At 48.0% G+C, this 13,228-nt stretch overlaps 1 protein-coding gene across 10 annotated transcripts in view; it reads left to right on the top strand.

The window, feature by feature from the left end:
• Positions 1-3,172: 3,172 nt before the first annotated feature.
• The window catches only part of LOC115139693 (ataxin-2-like), a 40,054-nt gene continuing 29,998 nt past the window's right edge, over positions 3,173-13,228 (top strand). For 6 of the 10 annotated variants that reach the window (XM_029677352.2, XM_029677354.2, XM_029677356.2 and 3 more), the window contains exon 1: positions 3,173-3,668. In XM_029677352.2, coding sequence (XP_029533212.1) covers positions 3,589-3,668 — 80 coding nt within the window. In that variant the 5' untranslated portion in view covers positions 3,173-3,588. The remainder of the gene's footprint in view (positions 3,669-13,228) is intronic. The other 4 variants (XM_029677360.2, XM_029677361.2, XM_029677362.2 and 1 more) reach the window with 2 other exon arrangements.

Raw genomic sequence — 13,228 nt, forward strand, 5'->3', positions numbered from 1 at the left:
GATTGTGAGTAATAAAACCAAATTCTGTTGTCATTGACATCAGAAAAGGGTCCAACTGACTAACTGCGCTACAGGCTCCCTTTGATGACAAGTAAATGCCATTCTAGAGTTCAACGCCACGAATACAGTTGATCTTTTTTAATTTCTATACTTTAACAATTTTGCCTCTGAAGTTACAAGCTATAAGGCCATGTGAAAACAAATCCCTTCCATCGTTTATTCATTATTTTATAGAAACAATATGTTCCTCCAGCTTGAATAGTGATTTCCTACTCATTCTAATGACACTATACATCCACTAGATGGGGTTGTTTTGACTAAAGTACCTCCAAAATCACATCTGTTTCATTATATTAATGTTTTAATAGTCACTACCCTTTCCAAGACACAAAGCCTGGATGAAAATATTGTTTTTACAAAGGAATTAATAAACTGTTGAGGAAGCTGCAGTGGAGGAAGAACCAGAACCAAAGCCCATTTATTCTGGAACAAAGTAATACATCAAATCAGGCTTTATTTATAGAGCACATTTCAGACATGAATGCAACACAATGCACTTACTTCACAGGAAAGAAATATGAAACTAAAAACACAAATATTTACTACACAAGAAACATAATAGGATAAAAACAACAAAAGAATAACAATTTCAAACTAAAAGACTAAAAAAACAACCTAAGGTAAATGCACACCTGTTCAGTGTGCATTTACATGTGATTAGAGCGCTTGTTATGGGCATTTTTACACACGTTCATTACACCTGTTCAGTGTTCATTTACAGGTGATTAGAACGTGTGTTATGGGCACATTTTTACATGCGTTCATTACACCTGTTCAGCTTATTGGGTAAGGAATGGTGTTTTAGGAGTTGTTTTTAGATAATTGCCGAGAACAACTTATTTGGTCGCTAACGTCACATTTTATGATAAAAATAATAATAATTATGTATTGAAAAAAGGCATATAAAGGCTTCATAATTCATAAAGGTATTTTCTTATTTTAATTAGCTATCCATCATTTTTCATTGTCTGAAGTATCAAGCTCTAAATCCACGTGTGGAAAAAAATTACACTTTACATCCACCAGATAGGATTGTTTTGAGAAAGGTACACTTTTCCAAAACCCCGTTTGTTTGATAAATAAATCAAAGCAATAATAGTCGCTACACTTTCCAAACCACAAAGGCTGGATTAAAAGGTTTTATAAAAATGTATAAACTGTTGAGGCAGCAGAGGAAGGATGCAACACTTGACATAAAAACATTTTTTTGTGGATATGGAAATGTCTGGCATCTTTTACTTTGTTTAACTAGGCAAGTCAGTTATGAACAAATTCTTATTTTCAATGACAGTTTAGGAACAGTGGGTTGACTGTCTTGTTCAGGAATAGAACAACAGATTTTTACCTTGTCAACTCAGGGATTTGATATTCCAATCTTTCAGTTACTAGTCCAACAGTCTAACCACTAGGCTACTTGCCTCAGATAAAGAAACCAATACTTTACGTGATGCATTTATATTTTTGTTCAGTCTATATACATCCATGTGAAAATGTGCTGCAAACTGAGACTTCACCGCTCAAATTGGTAATCCAATATTTTGAGAATAGCTGGCTAGCCGTCTGTCCGGTACGTAACATGCATATATGTTATGTTATTTTAAGGCTACCTCTGCACCGTTTCTTTTGTCATTGATAGGCTGTGAACAATTACATATACAAATCATAGCATCAGGACTACACAGTCCAGAAACTACACAGACAGAAAACGCTGAAGCAACATCCTGGCGGAAAACAGAGAACACTGCAGCACCATCTCAAAGAATCCCCCCGTTCTCCATTGCTGCGACTTGCTTGCTAGTTGAGATTTCTGCTCTTCACTCCGTTGTCAGATTAGCCTATATTTCACTGATTTTAGTAGCAGAAAGCATTTTTGTCTGCAGTTTTCGATGTGGCTATTTGTTTCAAGTGTATGTGACGGTTCTAGCTTGTCTGGCGCCCTGGGCGAACCCCACCTCTTCAAGCGCTCTCCTGCACCCGGGTTCACCCGGTGCCGTCCCCGGCAAAGTTCCGCCCTACTCCCTCCTCTATGTTTAATATAACACACATACATTTATAAAGTATTTGACTCTGATGTGTGCCACACAAAGTATTTGAATAGCCACAAAATTAAGGAAATTAGAAGGGGGGGTTCTGTCAAGGGGAGATTTTCGGCACAACACCCAAAAGGCTGAAGCAAGGCAGCAGAAGTAGCAGCAGATATTTCAACCAATGCACAATCCAGGGGAATGTACATGTGACACAATAAGTAGCTATAGCTACGTCAGCTGTTGGTGGATGACAACGCGAATGTATGGTTTAATTTATTAAAATCAACTCAAATGAACGCCATGGATTGTCTTTCTTTTGTCTGAACTGTGTCCTGACAAGAGAGCACATTTTTTTATGCCAGGCAAAGTCGCACATCATAAACTCATTGTTATGGATGTTTCCAAATAAATCTTAACTCGAAAACAGCTTAAACAAATGCAAATGTGCCTACTTTGCTGTTATTCTGGCTGCACTTTTTGACATGATTGTAAATTAGCCGTAGTTGGCTAGTTAGCAAGCAAGGGATAAGAACGTTGCCAGTCAGTATGGCAACGGAACAGTTAGAACGAACGACTGGGTCGCGTCTATAGATACAGAACAAAAATAACTAACGACTGCGTCGCGTCTCTTTTTATTTATCAAACCTTTATTTGTTTTAACTAGGCAAGCCAGTTAAGAACAAATTCTTATTTACAATGACGGTCTACGTCCCTAGATTTGTGTCGGGACTATATATTGTGGAAAGATGAACTAGTGCGAATAAATTGAGAAAAATAACGTTTAATGGAAATATGTCGATCATCATTTGAATATGTTGGTAACCCGTTGTATAAAAGTGATAATGCCCTTGAAACCAGTGTTAGATGGATATATTGTCACGGTTTCCACCGTAACAATATATCCAACAAACACCTGCTTCGAGGGCATGATCAGTTAATCATGACATGCGCAAGCAGATTGCGTACGTTGTGTTTGATTTAACAGGTTGTGCCTGGAAAGTAGGTGTATGACATCTTTTGTTTTGGGGGATATTTTACAACCCCGTACAGTAGGTGGCGACAATACACTGAGCGGAGTCTGCCAACAAACCTCAAAGAAGAAGAAGCCGGCGTACGTTATACCTGCTCTTTTCGCTGTTAGCAACGAAGAGAGAATCGGAGATAGCTGAAAATCCCGTTGGAGCATATCGAAAAATAAATTGACCGGAGGTTCAAGTCATTTATTTTTAAAGAGGATAGCTAACTGTTCTATTTTAATAGGCATTACACATACGTTAGCTAGCCTGCTATTTGCTAAATAAGCTAATAGCTAGCAAGGTTCTCTAAGGTTTTGAATCACATTGCGCGAGCAGCTGAACTAGCAAGTTGACGTTAGCGGTCATTAAAAAAAGCTATCTAGCTCGCTAACTCAGCCTAACATTATCTTTTCATCATTTGGTTACAGTGTATAGTGTTTTTGAGATATTAGGAACACACCGCAAACGTTGTCGTTTATGGGATAATGCCAATGAAGCAGGCCGGTGGTAATCGCAAACCCGGCGGTGGTGCTGCCGCTGGGGCCGGACGACAGAATTTGGGCAGGTCGGTGATTTATTCAGTCGACATTTTAGTTAGCAAATATAATGCCAACGTTTGAAAATGAACATAAGCTAATTATGCTATTAGTTACAGGAGCTGACATTTCCGCGATAAACGTCAAAACGTGTGTTATGTGAATGCACATTTCAGTGGGGCCTGACTGCTTACTACGTCGTTGGTGGTGGTCAAGTTTTTAGCCAGCCAGCTAGCAAGTTAGGCCTACGAATCACGCTGACACACAATCCAGCAGTATTGCGGTAGTTATTTTGGTAGCTCCATCTGTTTGTTAGTAGCTAACGAGTATTGATAACATTTAGTAAACTAGCAGTGGTTGCTGGTTTGTGTCCTGTGTCAATTGCTTCACAGAATAACCCTGTGACAAGAGGTTGTATATACAGCAACTAATCAAACGTATATACTACATAACTAACTTCTCACTAGATTTAGGCTACGTTAGCAGACTACCATTAATTCATGCCATTGTAGCAGCATCAAATGGTATTATTGGATAATTCGGCTATTTCAAGCTACCAATTTGTAAGCTAGGGGTAATTCATTACGGAAACCGTTTACCATTTCAGAGCCATAAATAAAAGGAGCAAACGAAACTGGGAGGGACCTACCTGATTTTGTCCAATAGAAACTCTTGAGTTTCCGTCTTGAGTAAATGGTTTGTTGCAAAACGTTTTGCAACAATCAGCAATGTGATAATTATACAGAACAAAAATATAAAATGCACATGTAGTGTTGGTCCCATATGTCATGAGCTGAAATAAAGGGTCCCAGAAATGTTACATCTGTACAAAATATTTTCTAAAATTGTGTGCACAAATTGGTTTACATTCTTATTAGTGACAGATCACTTTTGCCAAGATAATCCATCCACCTGGCATTATATGCAATAAAAGGCCACTAAAATGTACAGTTTTGTCACAGCACAATGCCACAGATGTCTCAAGTTTGTCCACCAGAGCTGTTAGTGGATTGAATGTTCATTTCTCTACCATAAGCTGCCTCCAACATTGTTTTAGAGAATTTGGCAGTACGTCCAACCTGCCTCACAACTAAAGACCATGTGTAACCATGCCAGCCTAGGACCTCCACATCTGGCTTCTTCACTTGTGGGATCGTTTGAGACCAGCCACCTGGTCAGCTGATGGAACAGGACTATTTCTGTCTGTAATAAAGCCCTTTTTTGGGGGAAAAACTCATTCCGATTGGCCTTGCCTGGCACCCAAGTGGTTGGGCCCTTGCCCAATCATGTGAAATCCATAGATTAGGGCATACTTTTTTAAATTGACTGATTACCTTATTTTAACTAACTCAGTAAAATTGTTGCATATTGGGTTTATATTTTTGTTCAGTATATGTTTTCATACTGGGTGTTACAAGAAAGCCCTATACATACGCTGCCATAGATTTTAAAACTAACCTGTTCTTGGTGATGCCGCCTTTGTTCTCGATTTGGCAAAAAAATTATCTTCGAAATGTCCTTGGTTCAACAAAAACACAAATATATGAAATCCATGTTTTGTTACAGAGTGAGATATGCTTCTTGCATGTGTGTAGATATGTTTTGTTTGCACTGTGTACCGTGCTGTCATCTACAGTGCCTTTGTAAAGTATTCAGACCCCTTGACTTTTTCAAAATTTTGTTAGGTTACAGCCTTATTCTAAAATAAATAAAAATCCTCAGCAATCTACACACAATACCCCATAATGACAAAGTGAAAACAGGTTTTTAGAAATGTTGGCAAATTTATAAAAACATTTAAACATATACTTAAATAAGGTTCAGACCCTTTGCTATGAGAATCGAAATTCAGGAGGCCAAATAATTGTCCGTAGAGCTCTGAGACAGGATTGTGTCAAGGCACAGTTCTGGGGAAGGGTACCAAACAATGTCTGCAGCATTGAAGGTCCCCAAGAACACAGTGGCCTCCATCATTCTTAAATGGAAGAAGTTGGAACCACCAAGACTCTTTCTAGAGCTGGCCTCCCGGCCAAACTGAGCAGTCGGGGGAGAAGGGTCTTGGTCAGGGAGGTGACCAAGAACCCTATGGTCACTGACAAAGTTCCTCAGTGGAGATGGGAGAACCTTCCAGAAAGATAACCATCTCTGCAGCACCACCAAATCAGGCCTTTATGGTAGAGTGGCCAGACAGAAGCCACTCCTCAGTAAAAGGCACATGACAGCCTGCTTGGAGTTTGCCAAAAGTCACTTAAAGACTCAGGCCATGAGAAACAAGATTCTCTGGTCTGATGAAACCAAGCGTCACGTCTGGAGGAAACCTGGCACCATTCCTACGGTGAACCATGGTGGTGGCAACATCATGCTGGGGGATGTTTTTCAGAGGCAGGGACGGGGAGACTAGTCAGGATCAAGGGAAAGATTAATGGATTAAAGTACAGAGAGATTCTTGATGAAAACCTACTCCAGAGCGCTCAGAACTTCAGACTTGGGCGAAGGTTCACCTTCCAACAGGACAATGACCCTAGGCACTCAGTCAAAACAAGCAGGAGTGGCTTCAGGATAAGTCTATGAATGCCCTTGATTAGCCCAGCCAGAGCCTGGACTTAAACCTGATCGAACATCGCTGGAGAGACCTGAAAATAGCTGTGCAGCAACGCTCCCCATCCAACCTGATAGAGCTTGAGAGGATCTGCAGAGAGGAATAGGAGAAACTCCCCAAATACAGGTGTACCATGCTTGTAGCGTCATACCTAAGAAGACTCAAGGTTGCAACTGCTGCCAAAGGTTCTTCAACAAAGTACTAAGGGTCTAAATACTTATATAAATGTGTTTCAGTTCATAAGTAGGCCAGATCTAGCTGCTATCACAGACTGGGCTGGCTTAGATGGTTGCCAACATGTAAACTATATTTCTCCAATGTTTATTGAAAACATAAATACATTTTCACAATGAGAACGTCTCTCATACATTGTTAACTAGCGATTTTAGCCATATTAGCATTGACATGAAATCAGTCAAAAACAAGATGAATCTAGCTGAAATGAGTCACTTACAATTTTCCACGTGGCAGTTTGTCAATGTTGGTAGTTATCTGGCCATCCAGAATAACATCAACTCATGGACTAATGCCCCATTGAAGCTTGCGCATAATTTATGACGTCACCTAACCCATCTATGGAATAGCCAACGTTAAGCAGACAGTAACTGACCATTTTTTTTTTCAATGGTTATTGGCCTGAGTGAACTGTCAGGGACAATACTTTCAGGGACATGTCACGAGAAGCGCACTCAACAGACCAGACGGGGTTGGAAAGTAAAATGGGAGAAGTAAAAATTAGTCTCTAGTTCATATTGTAATGACCTGACTAGATCATAAATGAACAATTGTCCAGACAGAGGCTTGAGTTTGCGAATTGACGGTTTATTGAACCAACTTTACACAGGCTACTGTTTGGGCCGTAGCACACGCCAAATAGATGACAGATAACCCACAAGCCAATCGTGGCCTCTTGTGAAGCCCAGACGTAAGAGAGAGAGAACAAAGGCTGAACCTGGTCTTAACTTTCAATGCCCAACCCCCCTCCACGCCACTCCGCCAACCACCAGGATGCCCGGCATCAGAACATTCCAGGCATTCCCGTGATTGGCAGATAGCAGGTTGATTGACATGTCGGACCCCGCGAACACCGGGTACTGGTCAGTACAACACAACCACCTCCTAGCCTAGCACATAACACACAGCTGTCTGTGCGGGTCGCTACACAGCCCCCCCACCACAAAGTCCCTCGTCCCCGAGGGAACAAACAAAGTCTCTGAAGCGACCCGGAGGTCTCCTTTGCCTGCGTGGCCGTGATGGTCGCAGAGTGCCCCTCTGGGAACCAGGGGATGAAGGCAGGGATATGGGGGACAAGGAAGCGGGAACGGTAATACAGTCCGTGGTTCTGGGGAACCACGCGGTGACACAGGGGGAGACAGGGGGAGTGGGCTGTCTGGAGCCTTGTCTGCGGCACCTGAGTGTGGGTGCCTGGAGAATGTCATTGCCAGAGAGGGGAATTGTGGGGTTCCTGGGGTTTGGGGAGAAGAGGCCCCTCTGTATGGGGCTAACCTGTCCCGGTGCAGTGCCACCTTTCTCCCCCTGGGAGGAAGCTGCACCTGGTACACAACCTCCCTACCCTCTCCAGGACACTGCAGGGTCCCACCCAGTGACTGTCCAACTTGGGGCATCTGCCTTTTTTCCTTAGGGGGCTGTAGACCCAGACCAGCTCCCCAGCCACAAAGTGCCTTCCCGGGTGTGCACGTCATAGTTCCTTTTCTGCCTCACACCTGCATTCACCAGCTGCTCTCTGGCGAAGGTGTGGGCTGTCTCCAGGCGGTCCTGGAGTCTCCGGGCATACTCCGGCCCCGGAGGAACATGAGGGCTATCCAGGGGCCGACCAAACGCCATCTCCGCAGGGGTGCGGATCTCTCTCCCCAGCATGAGGAGGGCAGGCGTGCAGGAGGTGGAGTCTTGGACAGCGGAGCGGCATGCCATGAGGACCATAGGCAGGTGCTTGTCCCAGTCACGCTGGTGTTTGGAAGAGACGATGGCCAGCTGCTGTCCAAGCGTTTTGTTGAAGCGCTCCACAAGGCCATCACTTTGAGGATGGAGAGGAGTAGTGCGGGTCTTGTGCATACCCAGCCTCTCACACATGGTGGCGAACACACGGGACTCAAAGTTTCTGCCTTGGTCGCTGTGGATGGACTCTGCAGCTCCAAACCTGCTGAACATCCCCGCTGTCAGGGCGTCGACGATGGTCTCTGCCTCCTGGTCAGGCAGAGCATAGGCCTCGGGCCATTTTGTGAAATAGTCCATGGCCGTGAGCACCCAGCGGTTTCCACTGTCTGTGGTGGGAACGGCCCAACTACATCCACTCCCACCCTCTCCATGGGAGCCCCCACTGGGAACTGTTGGAGCTGAGCATGAGAGCGGCCTGGGGGCCCTTTCTCGCTGTGCAGTTGTCACAGCGGCGACAAAAGTCCTCCACATCCCTCTTGTGCTGCCCCCAGTAGAAGCCCTGACGGAGACGGCGCAGTGTTTTTGTGACCCCAAAGTGTCCAGTCCCCACCCCCCATGAGTACTCTGGAGCACAGCCTCCCGCAATGCTTTTGGGACCACCACCTGCCACCTCTCCTCTCCCGTAGCTGACTCCTTCCATGCCCGCTGTAGCACGCCATCAGCCAGCCGCAGTCTCTCAAACTTCGACCACAACCCTTTGGTCGCGAGTGAGAGCGCTGTCACCTCTTCCCATGGTGGCCTCACCTGCGCCTCTACCCACTGTAGCACTGGCTGTAGGTCTGTGTCCCGTCCCTGCTGCTGCCGCCATTCAGCCACGTCGACAGTCTGCAGCTCACAGCAGACAGGCCCGCTCGCCCGACACACTGTGGCACAGACACCCTCCTCTGCCCGCAGCTCTCTCTCCCGTCCCTCTCTCCGTTCACAGTGGCGGCAGCCGTCTGCAGTACAGGGCCGACGGGACATGGCGTCGGCGTTGGAGTGGCGTGCCCCTGCCCTGTGCACCACCGTGAAGTCATACGGCTGAAGCTCCTCCAACCAGCGTGCCACCTGCCCCTCTGGCTCTCTGAAAGACATGAGCCACTGGAGAGCAGAGTGGTCAGTCCTTACAGTAAAGGGCAGACCACCCAGGTAGTACTTGAAGTGTTTGACGGAAGCCACAACAGCCAAGAGCTCCCGCCGGGTGACACAGTAGCGGCGCTCATGTTTGTCAAATGTTTTGCTGAAGTACGCCACCACTCTCTCCCCCTCTGGCCCCACCTGGGCCAGCACCCCACCCATGCCCACATTGCTCGCGTCTGTGTCCAGGATAAAGGGCAAGGTGAGGTCAGGGGGGGCGAGCACGGGGGCCTCGATCAGTGCACGTTTGAGGGTGTTGAACGCCTCCTCACACTCCACTGTCCAAGTGAAAGCCTTGTCCTTCGGCAGCAGGCGGTTCAGTGGAGCAGCAACGCTTGAGAAGCCCCGTACAAACCTCCTGTAGTACGAGGCCAGGCCCAGGAAGCTCTTCAGCTGACGCTGGTCGGTGGGGGTGGGCCAGTCTCTGACAGCCCCTACCTTGTCCTCCATGGTGCTGATCCCCTCCTTCCCCACTCGGTGGCCCAAGAAGGACACCTCTCTCCTCATGAAGTGGCACTTCTCGGGGTGGAGCTTCAGACCTGCGGCAGCCACCCTCTCCAGCACACGCCGTAGCGCCCCCAGGGCTGACTGGAAGGAGCTGCCATGGGCCAGGATGTCATCGAGGTATACCAGACACTGCTGTCGGGGATGCCATCCAGCACCCTGTCCATCAAACGCTCAAAAGTAGCTGGAGCGTTGCACAGGCCAAAGCACAGGACCTTGAACTGCCAGTGTCCTCTGTTAGTGGAGAACGCAGTTTTGGCTCTGGCCTCTGGGGAGAGGGGCACCTGCCAGTAGCCACTGCGGAGGTCTAGTGAGGAGAACCAGGAGGACCCCTAACCAGGTCCAGCGACTCATCGATACGTGGTATGGGGTATGAGTCCTTCCTGGTTACCTCATTCAGCCGCCTGTAGTCCGCACAGAACCTCAGCTTGCCCCCTTCTTCGGAACCATGACGACTGGCGCCGCCCAGGGGCTGTCTGAGGGCTCAATGAAGTCTGCCCGCTGCATCTCCAACACAGCCTTGTCTGCCGCCTCCTGGCGTGCCAGCGGGATACGGCGGGGACGCATCTTGATGGGTCGAGCATCACCTGTGTCGATCTCATGCTGCACCAGAAGAGTCTGACCCACCTCTTCCTCACTCAACGCAAAGCTGTCTCTGAATTCAAACAGCAACTGCCACAACCGTTCCTGCTGCTCAGGGTCAAGACCAACACAGTTCCTCCCCCATATCTCCCTCACTGCAGACAGTGTCCTCTCCTCTCCCATCTGGGGTAGCTGGGCTGGGGGTGCGGCCCGGGCTCACAGAGGGCTGTGTCATGGAGGTAGCTGGGGGAATGTAACACACCGCCGTAGGTGACAGGGGGACTGGGGAAAAGTCACACACAGCTGTGGGGGAGGGGAGCAGCCATGAGTCTCTGCTGCTTTAACTGTTGGAGTAAAGGGTTTGTTGGGTTGAGTGAATGTGACATTAGGGGGGGCCATGGTGACTTCCGTCCCTCCCTGGAAGCTCAGTGTGCCCCTATTTAGGTCTAACTGGCAGCCTGTGCTCCTAAGAAAGTCCAACCCCAGGATACAAGGGTCCTGCACAGCCGCCACCCACACAGGATGACGCACAGTCCTGCCCCCTACTGTCAGAGTCATTATTCCCTTCCCTTTCATGGGTGCCAGCTCACCTGTGACTGTGCGGAGCTGCACAGTTGTAGGCTCACACTGAGTCCAACCTGGCACAATATCTGGCCTCACCAGGGTTACTGTGGACCCAGTGTCCACCAGGGCGGAGCAGGGCACCCCCTCCACAGTGACAGGGACATGACAAAAGTCCCCAACACAGGTCCGGCCCACCACAACAACAGGCTCCCTTCGCTTGCCCTCGTCTGCTTCTGGGGGAAGTGGAGCCTTGCTTCCCGTCTGTGCCGGTGGGCTCCTCCTGAAGATGATGGTGGTTGGGATAGAAAGCCAGGGGTCCGCACTACCCGGTCTATGCGGACCCCGAGCCGTTTCCCTGAGCTCTGGGGGACATGGGGCAATCTCGGCGCAGATGGCCTGGCTGGCCACAACCCCAGCAGACCCTGGGACCAGGGCTTGTGTTTCGTGCCGCCTGTAGCGACACAGCCCGAATGAGTTCTGTCATTTCGGCCACCCAAGCAGGCTTTTCCGGCTCCGGGCTGCTCTGCCCCCAGCTCGCACAGAGGGTGTGTCTCCCTGCACCCCCACCAAAGCCCCAGCTGAAGCCCCAGCCCACACCAGCTCCCTCTCCAAAGCCATCTCCAAGGCTGTCTGCAATGACTCAGGATGAGCCAGCTGGGTCTGTATGCGCAGCTCCATAGGGGAGAGCGCCTGTATGAACTGGTCCCGTGCTAGCTCGCTCTGCACGGAGGGGGCATGTGAGCATATGCCCGCCGAGAGAGGCTCTCAATGTCATTAGCTAGCACCCGTAGAGGCTCTCCAGGCTGCCTGCGTCTATTCCTCAGTTCGGAGCGCAGTAGCCCGGGCTGTACACACTGTCCATAGCGCCTCCTCAGTGCTCCCACTAGAGCACCATAATCATGCCTGTCCTCGGGGCTAATCAATATCAAACAGGACAGAGCTTCATCCGTGAGGCATAAAGCCAACTGCAGTGCCCTTTCTTCATCCGACCACCCCTAAAATGAGCTAACAGTTCAAACTGAGCATGAAAAGCTTCCCAATCCGCCTTACCGGAATACTCGGGTCTTAACAGATACGGACGCAGCCGGGAACTGGGCGCCGCCATGTTTGTTTACATCCTGAGCCCCAGATTCCTCGTCACGCCGCGTCGACGTCGCCACTTCGGTCCGCCCACCAGAATCCGCGAAATACACTCGACGAAGCACTCATGCCCGCTTCAGCCACCATCACTCTAACGTCCTCCCTCAAGCGGCCTTTGCGCTCCGACGCCCTGGCGATCTCCTCAGACAGAACCCCCGACGTCCATTCACACGCACCTCCTTGGCCATAATCGTCCCCTACCTCCACCTTCACTTTCGGATTCCCTCGAAGCATTTTCAATCCCCGTTCTCACCTACGGTAGCTAGCCACATAAGTCAGCTAGCTAGCTGGCTAACTTGTATCAACGTTTTTACTTCTGACACCAATGTAATGACCTGACTAGATCATAAATGAACAATTGTCCAGACAGAGGCTTGAGTTTGCGAATTGACGGTTTATTGAACCAACTTTACACAGGCTACTGTTTGGGCCGTAGCACACGCCAAATAGATGACAGATAACCCACAAGCCAATCGTGGCCTCTTGTGAAGCCCAGACGTAAGAGAGAGAGAACAAAGGCTGAACCTGGTCTTAACTTTCAATGCCCAACCCCCTCCACGCCACTCCGCCAACCACCAGGATGCCCGGCATCAGAACATTCCAGGCATTCCCGTGATTGGCAGATAGCAGGTTGATTGACATGTCGGACCCCGCGAACACCGGGTACTGGTCAGTACAACACAACCACCTCCTAGCCTAGCACATAACACACAGCTGTCTGTGCGGGTCGCTACAATATTTTCTCTAATTCAATAGGCAAAACCTAGATTTGAGTAAATGTCTTAAGTAACTGAATCTGTCAGTACAACAACCTTGTGAAAGTGACAAACGCATGTTTTCATTTTTTGTCAAACTAATTTATATTGAAAGAGTGCCTTTCATTTATTTAATGGCCTGCACATGCGCAGCTCAGCACGAAATGACCGCAAGACCGGTTGATGTGTTTTTGCCTATGCGCTATGCTTGCTAACGTTGCCATGACATCGCTTCTATTGAAGGGACAGTTTCGTGATGTCTTCATACTGTACTGCAGGAATCATCAACTAGATTCAGCCGCTGGCCGATTAAAAAAAGCGTATTTTTCCTGGAGAGGATAATCAGGGGGTCCGGAACATGATTACAAATAAT

This window comes from Oncorhynchus nerka, linkage group LG13, assembly GCF_034236695.1.
Source record: "Oncorhynchus nerka isolate Pitt River linkage group LG13, Oner_Uvic_2.0, whole genome shotgun sequence".
Lineage (NCBI taxonomy): Eukaryota > Metazoa > Chordata > Actinopteri > Salmoniformes > Salmonidae > Oncorhynchus > Oncorhynchus nerka.